A 17,691-nucleotide genomic window follows, 5' to 3' on the forward strand; every position below is an offset into this window, starting at 1 on the left:
TACTACTTAATTAGCTAATATTACATTTTTTTAACAGTAAATGAAGCTTATTTAATATAACAGTATGATAATGATTCCAAATTATTCACTGGGTAACATTGTTATATTAATGATTACTATAAATGTGTTTTGAGTGAATGAACGTAGTTTTAAGAAAACAGAAATACTATTTGTAAATTTCTCTGATCAGATTGTAGTTGTCTCATTGGTTAAAATAGAGTTTTTTGTTAGATCTTGACAAACAAGTCAAGCATAGATCCGATTCATTTTTAACAAAATATTTTAGACTTTAACGTAGACATTGTGTAGAATCATAATTTTATAATTTTGCATCTCATCTATTAATTACATCCCATATATATTTGCTTAGTTTTGAAATAATCCACAAAAGTAACATTATAAATTGAATACATTTTACACAAATGTAAATTTGAAAACTGGTTTTTTAGTGTAACAGTATTTTATACAAAAATACTATCGATCATAAATGAGACTTATCAAACCTGTACAAATAATCAATATGGTTTATATGATAGGTTATATTAAATGATAACTCATGAGTCAAGTGAAGCTAGACTACCATGGTTAAGCGCTCGAGCGCGAGACTTATAGGTCCCGGGTTCTAATATCGTGAGGCGGGATCGTGGATGCACACCGCTGGGGAGTCGCACAACAGGACAAAACGACTGTCCAGTACTTCCAGGTTTTCCTTGGTGGTCTAGCTTCAATTGATTCACGCTTTCAACTATGAAAATAAATATGTTATTTGTTTTGTTGATTGACTGAATAGGCTGTTTAAAAAAACTATAATGAAGATATCGTAACAAATTGTAGATTGAATTCTAAATAAGATTTACATAATTTGACATCTTAACTTTAGATTAAGTTTTTTAAGTAATCAATTTAGAAATTTCGACAATATCATGATCAAATTTATTTTTACTTACCCATCTCAACAATTTCAATGATCGTGAACCACTTGAACGACAACGCATACCAGGTGGCCAAGAACAAGAATGTGTATTCACACAAACTCCACGTTTAATCCATCTAGGCCAAAACAATGGTCCTAAATCTTCCCATATATATTCCATAGCACATGTTGCACGTTGTAATAACCAAGTTTTCATTATATTTACTTGATCAATAGTCATTTTAATTGGATAAATTAATCCATCATTATTAACTGGACGAAAAACAGTAAAATTTAATTCATCTACAATATTTAATAAATAATTATCAGGTTTCGGAATATTTGGTGATAATGTTGAACGTGTACTTTTAATCGATGAACTTTGTGAATTTAATGGACTTTCAATAGACATCCAATCATTTTGTAAATCAGATCCAAGAATTCTACGTAATTTACGTATTGAATCAATAGTAGAACTTGGACGTAATTGAAGTAATGCTTTACTATCTATTCTTTCACCTAATACACGTACATCAACTCTTTCAAATTCATGTGAATGTTCAGGTGGCCATGAACGATCTTCATTAACTATTGAATGTTGTGATATTTTTGATGATAAAAGTAAAGAATTCTTATCAATATTTTCAGATGGTTTAACAATAATTTGAGCTCTTTGATTAGTTGTAAAATGATTTGAATTAGTATTCGTTTCCATTGAATGTGATTCTGGTTTTTCATTCATTCTATATCTACTATTTGTAGGAGAAGGTAATGATGATGGTAAAAATTGTGATGAAGCTATAGCTTCAGCTTGTCTTGTTAATATATCACTTACTTTAACATTCACTTTACGTGAATAATCTTTATCATATAAATCATGATTTAATTTTTGTGTTAAATATGATTGATGTAAACCGCCAGTTGTTATCATTGCATATTTTTTAGGTAGATTTTGATGATTTAAATCATTGAATTGTTGTAATGTTGTATGAATAAATAATAAAATTAAAACAAAAAATGATAAAATTGAACTTTGAATATTATTAGATAAATGATAGAAAATAATAGACATGCTCAAATTTCAATAGGATAGTTGACATAAGAGTTAAGTAGTTTGTTTGTTCCTTTTTCTTTCTTTCTTTTTGTTTTTCTTTTTCTTTTGTTTATTCTTTGTTTTGGTTTCTTATTATTCAAATTAGAAAATGGAATTTTCTTTTTTCTTTTATCCTCTTTTTTTTTATAGTCCTTGTTATTTATCTTTTGAATTGGTTGCGTTTAATTCAATGTTCTATTTTTATACAACACACTGGAATATACAAACACAATTCAATTATTCCAATAGTCGAATATATATATGTCTGTGTGTTGATGTACAGTAATCACTTATTTGACTAAGTTTCAATGTTAGTTTGTGTGTGGAGATACATTTCGATGTATGTTTTAGGCAGTTTTGTTTTATCACGTTAACTTTTAAATTGTCTAAAATAATCATGATTCGAAGTTTGTCTATAATGTGTTGGTCAGACGCTCATTTAATGTGCATATATATATATATATATATATATATATATATATATATATATGTGTATAACTAAAATGAATGATTACTATGACTAGAGGTCAGTAAGAATAAAATAATAATCTTTATTATTTCATTCATTTCATGTCTGAGGTTATCACTAAGTCATTTGGGTTTATATTTTGTTAAAGTAACCAGGTCTGTATATATATGTATAAATGCACATGTTTATATAGGTAAGTGAATTGATCAAGAGTATAATTTGACATACCTTTTACAGTATGTTACATAATTATCAATGAAAGTGAAATGTTATAAAAAAAAATAACACACTGCCATGAAAAATGGAATGTAACCAATGAATTATGTTAATATATAAACTTTGATTATTTAAATTAAACAAAAAGAAAAAGAAAAAAAACAAACAAACAAACGGTTTTATACATAAATCATGTATAAATTACAAAAGAGAGAAACAAATATAATCAACAATAGGGTTGTAATATCAAGTTTTAATTAAAGATAATAATAACATGCATGAATAATTGTTTAATGAAAAATATACAGCATAATATCTGAATACATAAATATTAGTACCAAGGGGGCACCGAATATCTATGCGCCATACAAGTCACTTGATTTGTTTGTGGGCTATGATACTGCCCGGGTGCCCAAACTGAAGTAGGTGGTTTTCCTAGGAGGCCACACGCGGAGCCTTCCATCTAAAGGTCAGATCAACAAGGCAGTGGAACAACGCACAAAAATGCAGTCCCATGGTAGCCAGTGACCAACGATTGATTCATACGTCATTTGTTCCCTCAGGATCCTGGATTTCATGTGCACCATTGATTTGGAATCAGATTTTTCCAACTCCACTAGGTAGATCCTCCATATCCACCAACCCTATTAAAGAGTCGGACATTCACTTTTCACCCCCTCAATTTCATAGATAACATCCCGTGTCGCTAGTAGGACATCCTTGGCACTGGTTGTATGCGCGTGGCCATGTGAGAGTATTTTGAGAGGGTGAGCTGACTCTCCTCACTCTCGACCGTACCAGGGCATTTGATGAGTTACATTAATAATAATACTAATATTTAGAAAAAGAATCTTTGATTTTTACAGTTATTCATGGGAAGAATTCTGACCACATTTTAACAATAACTATTTAAACTACCAATTTAAAATTAAAAACGAATCATATTAAAATTAACAATAGGAAAGCAATATTTAGTATATCTGAATGAGAAACATCATAAATTATTTATTCTTTCCTTAGTTTTAGTACCATGAGATTTTCAATGTAAAGCAATACATTCAAGTACTGGACTGATTGATAGAAACATCAGAAATATTGTAAGATTCTGATAAAGTAAGTTTATTCAAACAAATTTCATGAAATAATATAGTTGATTTGCATTTTTCTAGCAACACAATTACCAAGTACATATTATACAGCAATCATTGATACATTTCTTTTCTTATAACTATTTAGTAAATAAACTGTCTAGTTTAAATGAAGTTGGTTATTTTATATAGTTGATATCATGAGTCAATTGAAGCTAGACCACCATGGAAAACCTGGGAGCACTGAACGGCTGTTTCATCCTATTTCGGGACTCCTCAGCAGTGCGCATCCACAATCCTGCCTCTCGAGATTCGAACCCAGGACCTATCAGTTTCACACGCGCTCACTTAACCTCTAGACCAGTGAGCCGGCATCCAACGGTGTTAATGTCTAACTCCAACCAATCCACGAAATTAGGTGACACATCCACCAATGTCTTCAGTGAGTTGCTATCTCACAACAAACCCGATTGAACTCCACTAGCCACTGCTTCTCACTAGAACTCCGGGAAATACCTCATGATTTCAACTATCGAAATTACTATAATATCCACAAAACCCCTTCATACTCTTTCATACCTAATTGACAAAAAAAACATTCCGAAACAGTTATGATATAACTAAATAATAACACTGGGATAATTTAAAACATACATTAATGACATAGTTGATGCTGTTACGAGTTCAACTTACTCGGTAAACAAAACGAAGGCCAATGGCACAGTGATACGATAGGTTATTCTAATCTACTCTACCCAGCCCTGCTAACTAAATCGACAAGTCTTGATGAGGTGTAGACAATGTATTCTACAAGCACCTGCAAAATAAGAGGTCACTAAACACACAAATCAAGCTTATTTATGCAATGATAGTAACGCCCTTGAGAGAGTCACAAAATAACGTACTAAGAAAAATCCGTCAACCAATGACAGTCAAGGGACTCTGAATGAGAAATCTAAGCTGTAGGTCAACTAAGCGTTTCTTGGCACGAAAATATGAAATTCAAATTTCCAGAATAAAATTAGTACCTTTGCCAAGTGAGTTCTGGGGATCTAACGTTCCCAACACAAACAATGAAACAATACTTAACTCTTATTTAAATGAACACAAGGTTTACCGAAAAAATAATACATTAAATTCTATCAGCTGTTAATTATAATAATAGAGATTAATAGTTACCATTGTTTAAAATTATTAAACTTTTTTTTCACTATTTAATTAACATCGAACTATATATTAATGGAATATTATTAAAATAATTAAATTTTGTATCTTTTTTTAAAAAAAAGCAACATTTAAAATACATTTTTATTGAAATTTAACTAGGAATAAAATTCGGTTGAGATCTATGGTATTTTGTCTATATCAGCGTTTACTCATTATGTATGTAATCACTTGTTTCTGGCCCTTTAAACTGTTGTCATAATCAATGCTATAGAATTTTCTTTTACATAAGGTATATATTTACAATATTCAGTCTAGTGCCCCTTCCAGCCATAGGAACATGATGAAGCCTAGTAAGCCCTTCTGGAGAAGAGTGCTACATCAAAGCACGACACAACTACCGCGGCACAATAGTTGTTTTTGCACTGCTTACGCAGAATCATTATATAACACTTTCATTCTTTTTTTTGGGGGGGGGGCAAACTCATTTTTATCATCTTTTTGAACCCTCAATAGTTATACAATGACCCTTTGTAGCATTCGTAATCGTTTAGTGGGTATAGGTAGAGTGGTTGATTAGACCGATCTCCACGACCATCCAGTGCTTCCAGGTTTTCCATGGTGGTCTAGCTTTGATCGATTCATGATCTTAACTATTAAAATTACTATAATATCCACAAAACCCCTTCTGATAATAAAAAATTTTAAATGAAACAATTTTATTCGTTTACATGTATATCAACCTATGTTAATTGTTTGTCTTGTTGTTAGAAGAGGCAAAGATTGGCAAAACAAGAGCAGCATTCTTACAACTAAAGAACATATGAATCTCAAAACAACTGTCAACCACTATCAAAATCAGAATCTTCAATACGGATGTCAAGATAGTTCTACTGTATGGAGCTGAGACTTGGAGAACTACTACAACCATTATCACATATGTACAAGTGTTTATAAACAATTGTCTATACAAGATACTGAATGTCCGTTAGTCAGATACTATCAGCAACACCCTACTATTGGAGAGAACGAACCAGCTTCCAAATGAAGAAGTTAGGAAAAGACGATATAAGTGGATAAGGCATACACTACGAAAATTATCAAACTGCACCACAAATTAAGCTCTAACTTGGAATCCTGTACATCTAAAATGTTATACAATGCTCCTAATTTTCACCCCAAAATTCTCTTGGTTTCTCTTTAAGCGTAGATTACATTCATTACAAATTGATTCCAGAAAGGATTTCACAAAAAACTGTTTCGTTCTAGTGCGAAACTCACCAAAAGTATGTATCCAATATCATTTCGGATGCCAAACACAGGTTTTGCATCAAACCTCTAGCCGTTAGAGCCACTGAATCGGCATCTAGTGATACATTCTGAGGTCCAGTTAAGTTGCCATACCCCGTGATGATTGTTGAATGTCACAGGTGACAGCGATTTCGATCCCAACGTGTCCGAACACCACCAGTCACAGTTTTTCTTCAAATCCCTTACTACTAATTATTAGTATTATTTTTATACATTTTTAAATTTTCTATTGCTTAGTTTTCTATGACGTGCAAAAACTTAGATAAACACATTTGTATCAGGCCTCAAGTTGTTTATATCTATTTCAGCTAGAGATATTTTACAAATTTATGTGATATTTGCATTTTAAGAAGTTTCAGTGAACTACCTATAATGTTTTACAAATCTTATAAAAGATATTGTAGTTCTCCTAGTGGCTCCCAAAGATAATAAGATATTTTTCAACGAATTATATTAAAAGCTGCTTATAAAATTATGTGGACAGTTGCTCTTCTGAAAGACAAATACTCAATGGTTGACATTAGCTTTCCTCAAGAGGCATTTATGTAACAGAATTTAGTTGATCTTTTGAATACGGTATGTAAACAACTAACTTCGTGAAAGGTCTGCATGTTCTTAGTGCGTTATTCTAAGAAAAAAACATACGCTAAAAAAAACTTGGAGTTTGTGAGTAGACAGATTTTAGTTAGCAGTGGAAACCAAGATACTTTTTTCTTCCTAGTTAAGAATCTTCAGCTGAAATTGCCTTCATCCAAGTGTTGATTTTATCTTTCAATATTCTGATTACTAAAAATATCACAAAGACTCTGAAGATTAACTAGAATGATAACATTTGAAAAGCTTCGAAGTGTGAATAACATTCTGTATTTTTATGTAATAAAATGCTGTTTGGAAATGAACAGTGGATTTTGTTTTTGAGTGATACCCTCTTTTGTACAACACTCTCGCTACCCAAATATGCCTTGTTTAATTATGTATACTCCAATCATTTTAACTCGGTCCATTTCAAAGGTTCATTGAAAACACTGGAAATAGGTTCTCTTCTATAGTGAAATAATTTCACGTGATACTCTTTATTGATTCATATGTACTATTTTAGGGTAGATCTTTATGTTTGCAAGAAAAATTGAAATTACACAACTTATGTTCAGTACAATTATTTCTAAACATAGATGATATATTAATCATCAATTTAACACTTTGATATGCTTGTCTCAAATAATAATAATAATTAAATATTTTAATGAAATATCTTCTGGAGATTCGTTTATTTGATGAATGATATTTGTTGCGGATAGACATAGGTTGTGTTATTATTAAAATCTATAGGTTACTGAACAGTTAATTTGTCATAAGGCTGCACTCCTTAAAACCTCATACCGACCACCCTGCCAGTAACTGGACCCAGAACCTTCAGAATTTGTAGGATGTGATTACACACTAAACTATTGGGTAGGATCCAATGTTTTACATTCTCAAATTCAATCAATTTGCGATATAGTATGATGATCATTCAGTGCCAAATTGATAATAACTACTTCATTCCACCGATCACAACTTTCCACCATAACTTCAGAAACTCATCTCGCAGTATGTTACTACTAAGCACACAATTATAATTTATATAGAGTTTTGCAGTGATTCATTTGGTTAATTGGTGGTAATCGTCGTAACTTGGTTTCACTGATGAACAGTCTTAAGCTAGAATGAAACACTTGCCCAGTGCTTTCTGGTTTCTAATGTTAGGTCAGTTGAGGTTAATTTGTGACGAATACAACCCATAAATTATTATAGGAATTCAACATATTTCTGACAAACTAACAATAATTGGATTTGAGATGAAAAGTATTAATTATGAGAATAAATCAGTATAATGGATGCCAGAAACTGTTTAGGATACACTAAATTGTCAGTGTTTCTTATCCAAATTGAATTTATATAGTTCTTTTATTTAATTGAATATATTTTTTTCTATATAAACGTTAATACAGAGGAATTTTAATGGCTTCACAAACATGAAATTATGTTATTGTTTTAAATGTTGATCGATTATCATACTGTATGTAATTCTCAGATGCATGTTTAATCTGATTTTTCCAACGAATATCCTATTTAACAAAGATAAATTTAAAAGTTTACGTTTTCTGGTGATTTTTTCAGAAGTTATAGCTGTAATAAACATATCGTAAATATTTTATCAAAGAAATACGATGTATTTTACTCCTAACAAAATGTATGAAAATTGGATAATAGGATTAACATTTTGATTCTTTCACTTAATTTCTAAAAAATTGGTCACAACATGCGCTGACCGAGGTTAAATAACTATATTCCTGTTTGAGTAATAAAGTGTTGGTTACGAAGGATATTTGAATACTAACGATGGTCCCTGTCGCCTTACCTTTTAAAAAATAGGAGGGGATTACAGTTCATAGACATTTGGTCATAATGGGCTATCTGGACATAACTTCATCAGCAATTACTAAGACAGAATCCTAAATTTTTACAATTAAGTATGATAACGGTTAGCAGTGAGTTTCGCTATTTAGATCTCATCACGTGAATTTAACAATATCCTGATGATGTTTCCAAGAAGGCTAGGAACCATCGTTTCAAATATTAGGGACTAATCAATATACTAGTAATTTTCAATTTCCATAAATGAAACAACTAATATTTCTAAGTTCCTTGTACGGATGCTTTGATAACAATTGTCTTGTTTCTTTTGTATCCGAAGATTGAGCTATAAATAACTCCCGGGAACTATTTATAGACATATTCTCTTACTGTGTAACTATTACGTAATGAGACTACATGTATATGCGCTTATTCCTTTTTATAAGCTTTTATTTGACCCACTAATTATTACCATGCGGTTTACTATTTTTAATTTCTTCTCAATCGGTTAGTTACAGTCCTCCACGCTCACGACCACTTTTGGCTTGATCTTGTATAAGTATTATTTTTCATTCTGCGGTGTGATCTGTTTGTATATGAAGTATGTGGAGGCTGATATCGTGTTCTGGACTCAGTGAACAGGGCTAGGCGAGAAGCTACTATATTGAGGACCAATAGGGATTCAGTTGTCGCGGGGTTGTTAGAGCTGGCTGATGTGATTGGTTTAGCATAGGAACAAGGCCATAGACTTCGGTATTCTGATTGGGAATATAGTCACGTGATAATTGACAGGGGCAAAAGTCATAACCGTTTCTGTTGTTCATGGTAGTGAATTACGGTGTGCTTCGATGTATGAAGGTTTTTCTACGTGACTTAGCTCTATAGTGAAAAGGTAAAGAACCTAGTAAATTACAAATGTAACCACTTTTTCTGGTGGCTAGTGATACTTCTTGGTTATTCAGACCAATGTAGACAGTGAGGAGTTCCTAGGTTCAATGGTCCCTCTTTATCATTTTATTTAACAACTCTGTCACGATATAATACACAGTAAGAAAACTATTAAAATGTTATCAACCATCTTAGTGTAATATACATACATGTTAATTTTCTTTTCAAATATACTCATATTATTGATTATGAAGAATTGTAATAGTAAAACGAGCTATGAAGGTCTGGTTCATTGGTGCATAATTTTCATTAACACTGTGGTATTTGTACTAATTGGTAGTTCCTTTGTACTTGATTCCGTGCTTATCACGAATTCCAGATATGATACTTTCAGTTGTGCTCATTGAGTTCGATATGTCTTAAATTGGACTATTCTGGGAATAATAAGCACATCAATTCGAATACTCTTATTTATTATATATATCCAGTACACCAATGATATATAGTTTGCAAAAATAGTCAACTTGGTCTATGGACATTTTAGATTAGAAGTAGGTGTGCCAAAATGATGCTCTTTTATAGCGGGTTTGATTTATAGTACGGTGTAATTAGTAGTTTCATCGTAGCACTTTACGAATAAGATTATTCTCCTTGTAAAAACGTAATAAAACTGATTAAATAATCATTACTTAGTCTAAAATATCAATCTACATTTAACAAATAAAATAGGTGTTGATAGTTAATATATTCTGAAAAAACCTTGTTTTCAGAAAACAAAACAAATGGATTCGCATACCGGCTGGATAACATAAATACACTTTTAAAATCTAGTAATTTCTGTAAATGAATTAGTTGGAAAGAACCAAAACAAGTAGTTAGTAATTATTAACAAGAATTCCACTGGATTTTAGAATGAATAATAACTTTCATTTCAGAATTACTTCTTTACCCAAATATCTTAAAAGTTGATTTTCAGCAGCCAAAGCACTCAACTTTTAAACAATAGACCGAAAACAATAGGACACGAACCCATGCACTTCTTTTCTGGTAGTATTTCTCATGTTCACACAAACAGTGTAGATTTAAGTCAAGGTTCAGAGCCTGCCGCGAGATCCGAATATAATAGTTCTGATCCTCAGTAAGTTTGCGAACATTCGCTGTTGAGTCCCATACTAGGAAACATTAGTTGTCCAGTGCTTCTTGGTTTAAAATGGTTGTCTTGCTCAAACCAGTCCGCTATGTTCACTATAAAACTCAACTATCTCGACACATCTCCAACATAGTAATGAAGTCAAGCAGGAGAATATGAACTAGGTAAATGAGTAATGTTATTGTTTTATTCTAGAAAACATGAAGCCATAGGTTATTATAGAGGCAGTCGCATGATGATACTGACGTAGAGCTCTCCGAACTAAGCATATCAGAAAGATTACATTAAAGACAATTTACATAAACTGTCCCATATTATTCTAATGAGTTTCTGCTACTAGAAATTTATGCAAAAGATGTTTTGACATGTTTCTGATATATGTTTCGAAACTATTTGAGTGAAAGACTCAATGAGCGACAACAATGCAAAGTAACTTAACGTCAGACACATAATTTCATACCTTTAGTCCTCGTGATGGCTGAAATCAGAGCAAATCTTGAAGAGATAGATCTGAGAAGGCATTTCCACATGTTTAACCCCCAATTATTCTCTCCAAGTCCAGGACTTCAAATGATACATGAACTATAAACCACGACTACGAAATGGGTTGTCTACACATTGTCAAGGGGTTAGGTAATATTTACAAACTGTTCTATTACTTGACTAACCAACATAGTGGTGTTGAGTGTTTACAGATGACCTTTAAGATTATATGTGCCGTATATTCCATAGAGCGAGGATTTACTTGGTCCTTATATGGTATTTCACAATTACGATACGACTGGTAGCCTTGAGAATTACTAAAACTTTATAAAATATACGACAAATACTGTTTTAAACATAATGGCACCAATCAGCTTATCTTCATGAAACTCCTTTTAGTCTAGCCACATAATTTTGTGAAAACCAGCAATATTTCCGTGTTATCAAAACCACTTATATATCAAAGCGGAAATCACCGTAAATCGTAATTAGTCATTGAACATTAACTTCGGATGTATTTATTTGGAAGTACACGTGCAATCAGAAATCTAACCTTTTATGCTCGACGGCATAGCCAAAGAACTGCGTAATAACCAAGTTCTTATGATTTAACATGATTTCAACAAGGAAACTATTATGTTACTTAGCAATGGAAGCTAAACAAAGTATATTTTCCCAAGACTTAATGATTGCTGGATTTTTTTTAAAAAAACTGTCATTTATGAGTAAGATAGTCTATGGCATCTGTTTTTTATGCATGAAACTGCGCAAAACATTACTTAAGTGCTGTTCTATTCTCATTTACTAAGTACTGACTATAAATAGTGGATCTAGTTTGTTCGTAGTTGAGACATGTCAAGTAGATGAATCCATATCAACACTGAATTTAAATACATTTGAACATGTCGATTAGCCATAATCAGAAGTGAAAGTAAGACATCTACATAAGAGTTGATACATATCAATAGCGAATAAGCAACTTTCGGGAAATTGTAAACAAGAAATACCAAACTTGCATAAAATCAAACATTTTAAGCATGATAGTTACAACATGACGTTAACCCAGTAAAATTATGATGCAACTGAGAAAACAATGTGTAATTCAGCAGTAGTTTCAACACACTGAAGAACGTTAACCAAGAAGATTAACATAAATGAACATGAAATTTAACAAATAACTGTTATTAGAAAATTCTCACGAATTATTTTATTATAAAGTAGAAATATTCGGTGTAATGGATAACACAAAATACATATTATGCACCAAACTGAAACATATACATGATAGTTTGAAAAGTGTTAAAAGTGTCATTGAAACAGGGAAACATTTGCAATGAAAATACCTATGTGTTCCGGTTTACTTGAACAGGGAGGTATAATTTGAACTCTGCAGGGAGCTCTTCCTCCGAATAGAGGCGGTCACAAAAATATATACGTCTTATTCGACAATTAGCGTGAATCTGAAAATAGGTTTCGAAAAGCGATGTTTTTAAAGTAACAATTTCGCTCTAATAGTCATTGATATATCTTTTGGTGCTACAAAGTATACAACCTCATACAAAACTATTTTTAAGACTTGAAAACTTATTATAAGCATACTAGTTAAGATATTTTTTTATTCTCAATTGCAATGGCTATTGCATCTAGTCAACAGTTAGAAATTAATAGTAAGTGTTAATGCTTCAATAAAGGAGTCCATGATACACGCAGTGGAAAGTAGTTTTCGTGTCAACTGATAACAACCTCAAAGGATTGTTTACATACGGGACTAAAGTAGTGCGTACAGAAATATCAAAATGTTTGGCTTAGGTACAATTAAATAAGGGTTAGTGACAAGTATGCATCATATGGATGATGGGTTAAAACTGAAATAGAAATGTGAGTTCTAGTATGGATCTACAGGTAGGGCGCCTACATCAATAAAATTAACATTATTCAATGAGAAACTTTGAAGCTTATTAGAATAAAGTATAATGATTATTTGACAGCTCACGAGCACTTAATTTGTTTTTATGTACTGAAAACGTTCTATTTCACCCATATAACTATTTCCTTACCTGTGCATCCTATTAAAATCGTGCTATTGTGTTCGTGTAAATACAAATCCTGGTCACACTATGCGTGGATTCCATTGTCACTGGTATAAAATCGTTAGGCTTAAGAGACATTGGTATGTAAATGATTAATGTATATACGTGTCATACATGGAGTCATACACACAGCACATAATCAATAAGTGGTGAATCATCAGGAGAACACGCTCCCGACATTCTAACTGGATTGTTTATATCTAATGTGGTTTATGCGCATTAATTTACACATCGTTAACGATTTTTCGGAAGTAACCAACTTACAAATAATAACCCACTGAAATTACTGCATTATATTCCTATACATTAACTTGCATTTAGATGCGGTTATGTAAGTATCCACACACATCTCTTCATTTTCCCTCATATTTTTCGTGTTTTAAGCATCGTAAGCCTAATACTTACCACTTTCCGTGACATCGCGTAACATAACAAGTGCTGATAAAACCACTTTAGAGGGAATCTAATTCCTTAATAACAAGTAATTTCATTCTAAAATCATATGAAAATGCATCTGGCAACATGCTTGAAATTAGATCTTATTTTAATGGTCATTACAAACCTGAACTCGCAGCACCTCGACGAAATTAGTCCCGTATGCACGCTTTGTAAAGTCTGCAACGTTGAAGTAAATGTTATTCCAGTTGGCTTCCAAACGGAGAGGCATGGTGCAAATAAATGGCTTTACTCGAGTAGTGCTCTGGTAGTTACTGGCCCTAAAACGTCTCTTAACACCCTCGTCATCAAGGATCTAATACACAATAAAGTGAGCAATCAAATGACATACCTGAATTTCAAACGTAAAGTACTTATTGAGATTTTTTACAATTAACACTAGGAAAGGTAATTTAATGCCCAGTGCTTTTCTAGGATCTGCAGGACAAGATATATAAGTGTTTCTACATCAACTATATAAGGACTACACAAGATGAACCATACGAAACATTGCTTCCTAATAATTCCAAGACCAATGACTGGATTTCATTATCTGTAATTCTTTTGATATGACCGTTACGAACCTAGTTAGGTTTAAATGTTTAAAAATCAAACTGAATATGATAGAAACCTTTTTGTCCCAAATCTGCAGAGGTTTTGTCCCAACACTGAATAGTATAGATAAAAACCCACTCTGGAATGTATTCCTGAACATTTGTGTAGCGTACAGTTAATGAACGCGCTTTAACAAATGAAGACATAACCAAGACCAACTAATCCCTGCAAAAAGAGAACTTTTAGGGTCTGAAGAGTTCGGAAAGTCATTAATGAACAATAAGAAGAGGAATAGTCGAAATTATGGGTCTTGTGACCCTCCACTTGTTATGTAAATTCCGTTTGACAAAGTCACATCAGTCACGAGTTTATATCCATAGTGTTTAGTTCAAGAAGAGAAGTACGATGAAAAACCTTATTCAGCGCCTCGGAGAACTTCATGGAACAATTTGTACTCGACTGTTGTGTCTCAGTGAGATGATCTATCTACTCAAGGTAGCCGACAGGTACGTGTCAAAGCATCTACAGAGCAGAAAATCGTGTCGTGAAAATGGATTTGCTGAGAATTTAATGGCGAAGAGACTGACTAGTAACTCTTTTCATGGCCTGTACTACTGCTAAGAGCAAACAAACCGGTCAGTGGTAAGACTCTCCCTTATTGTTACCCCTTTTGTGTGCGAATTCCAGAAACAACTGAGTTCACATTTAGGCGGTTCTGTAAACGAGACTGACCCAGATGCTGCTTGGAAAGACACACGAACAGCTGTGGAAACAGCAGTCACATCTATTAGTTATTTAAATCATAGGGTTCCAAAAAACCAGTGGATTTCTTCTAAGTCTATTTCACTGATGGATTCGCGTAAACTCATCCCATCAGGCTCTGAACATGACGAAGAGCGTAAACAAATTAGATCTAGGTTAAATAAAAGTCTGAGGAACGATCGTGAGCAGTGGTGGGCAACGAAAGCAAAAGAGATGGAAAAGGCAGCGGCTGTAGGCAACACCAGGCAACTATTCAGACTAATAAAAGAAACTGGAATTAGGAAGTCAAGTGTAAGTGAGACAATCTCGGAAAAAGACGGAACCCTTATCTGCTCTCAACCCAAACGTTTAGAACGATGGGCGGAACACTTTAAGGAACAGTTTAGCTGGCCTTCAGCTACTGCACAACTACCCACTATTCACAGAAAACCTGAATGGAACATTGAAGTAGGCCCCCCGACCCTACTTGAAGTTCAAAAGGCTATAGGTAATCTGAAACGAGGAAGAGCAGCTGGTCCAGATGGATTGGCTCCAGAGGTCTTTAAATATGGTGGTCCAATTTTAGCGATTAGGTTGACTAATATTCTGGCTAAAATCTGGGAGACGGACGTAATCCCATCCGACTGGTCACAATCACTTATTGTCCCAATATATAAAAAGGGGTCAAAATCATTCTGCGATAACCATAGAGGGATTAGTCTGACTAACATAGTATCTAAAATACTAGCCTCAATAATTATCAGGCGCCTAACTAAGACTCGTGAACTGCAAACACGAGAAAATCAGGCTGGCTTCAGACATGGTCCTGGCTGTATCGACCACATATTCACCATTCGTCAAGTTTTAGAGCACAGACACGCTTATCGGCGTCCGACAATGATAGTTTTTCTTGACTTGAAAGCAGCATTTGACTCTGTAGACCGAGAGGTTCTGTGGCAGTGTCTGTCATTAAAAGGTGTACCTGAGAAGTACATAAACCTTGTGAAGGCTCTTTACTCGAACACTACCAGTCGAGTAAGAGCTTATGGCGAACTGTCATATGATTTTACAACCTCAAGTGGTGTACGTCAAGGCTGTCCACTATCCCCTTTTTTGTTTAACTTCATTATAGACCTGTTGCTGGAAATAACACTCTCGTCGACTGAATTTACAGGAATTGATGTCCTACCAGGGGGACCACTAAGCGACTTAGAATACGCAGATGACATAGTCCTGTTTGGTGAAGACGCTGACAAAATGCAGAGTCTTCTGTTGGAACTCAGTAATAATGCCAGGATGTTTGGGATGCGTTTCTCCCCATCCAAATGTAAATTGTTACTCCAAGACTGGCCTGCGTCAACACCTGAACTAAGGATAGGGAGTGAAGTAGTCGAACGCGTGGACAACTTCACTTGTCTTGGAAGTCTGATCAGTCCTAATGGGTTGGTGTCTGACGAAATCTCTGCACGGATTCAAAAAGCTCGTTTGGCTTTTGCCAACTTACATCACCTATGGCGAAGACGAGATATCCGTCTATCAATTAAGGGACGAGTATACTGCGCATCAGTTCGCTCTGTTCTACTTTACGGCTGTGAAACATGGCCATTAAGAGTAGAAGATACTCGTAGGTTACTAGTATTTGACCACAGATGTCTTAGAAATATTGCTCGCATCTGCTGGGATCACCGGGTAAGTAATAGTGAGGTTAGACACAGGGTATTAGGGAACGATGGTAAATCAGTTGATGAGGTTGTGAATCTTCATCGACTGAGATGGTTAGGCCATGTGTTACGTATGCCTGAACACCGATTACCACGACGCTCTATGCTGACTAGTATTGGGGATGGTTGGAAGAGAGTTAGGGGCGGCCAAAACAAAACATGGCATCAGTGTTTGAAGTCACTAACTTCTAGCCTGAGCCATGTTGGCAGATGCAGACTACCTGGTTGGGGTCCGCGTGACTATCGTAACCAATGGTTGGAGACTCTAGGTGACATGGCTCAGAATCGATCACAATGGCGTAGGTGTATACACTCTTTATCTTCCCTTAAACTATGAGATTAAAATTGCTTTATATCTCTCTTCCTTCCTGTACTATATCCTTATATACAACCTTTCTTTATATACTACCACCACTAAATTAATTACTTCTATGAATCCGGTGTTCATCTTGTTGTGCTAACGAGGTATGGCAACTTGGACCGATGCATAAATGTGCGTGGTCCTACGTTGTCGCTGACTGACTTGTGTACAGGTACTTTTCTCCTCTTACCATTCAGCGGGTAGTTTTCCCTTGACTGAGGAGTGGTAGAAGAGAATAGCAAGACGGAGCAAAGAAGGATTGCGAACTTCTTCTGGATTCCGGCCAAACAGCATCTGAACCAGAAGGTTTGTGAGGGCTTAAAGAACTCAGAGTTTCTTTGATTTTGAGAGGCTCGAACGTTAGGAAACTCAGGTCAGCATGGTAAAAGACGAGACGACAGTCATTATACAACAGCCTTCTAGAGTGAGAATTCTTGGAATGTAATCCTTTTGCCAGAAGCTTAGCGATCACTTTCCTGAAGCTACATATCGTTTTGGAGTCCTGGTGTAGAACATTCAACGTGGTGTATACCTTCTTCATAAAATTGCAAGAAAACTTATAGTCATATTCCACAGACTTCGTTAAATGAGACCGGTGACATTTTCTGAGTTTAAG

General features: G+C 34.1%; 2 protein-coding genes across 2 annotated transcripts; both read right to left on the reverse strand.

Moving 5' to 3' along the window:
• Positions 1–890: 890 nt before the first annotated feature.
• Positions 891–1,844, reverse strand: Smp_076490 (bone morphogenetic protein antagonist noggin,putative; the record flags this gene model as incomplete). Its single annotated transcript, XM_018799120.1, has 1 exon — positions 891–1,844. One exon carries the CDS (start codon positions 1,842–1,844, stop codon positions 891–893), a length of 954 nt encoding a protein of 317 aa, XP_018646643.1.
• An 11,524-nt stretch (positions 1,845–13,368) lies between these two features.
• On the reverse strand, positions 13,369–13,929 carry Smp_106260 (orf protein, putative; the record flags this gene model as incomplete). Its single annotated transcript, XM_018799131.1, has 1 exon — positions 13,369–13,929. One exon carries the CDS (start codon positions 13,927–13,929, stop codon positions 13,807–13,809), a length of 123 nt encoding a protein of 40 aa, XP_018646644.1. The 3' UTR covers positions 13,369–13,806.
• Positions 13,930–17,691: the final 3,762 nt, after the last annotated feature.

Source organism: Schistosoma mansoni (assembly GCF_000237925.1).
Source record: "Schistosoma mansoni, WGS project CABG00000000 data, supercontig 0149, strain Puerto Rico, whole genome shotgun sequence".
Taxonomy (NCBI): Eukaryota; Metazoa; Platyhelminthes; class Trematoda; order Strigeidida; family Schistosomatidae; genus Schistosoma; species Schistosoma mansoni.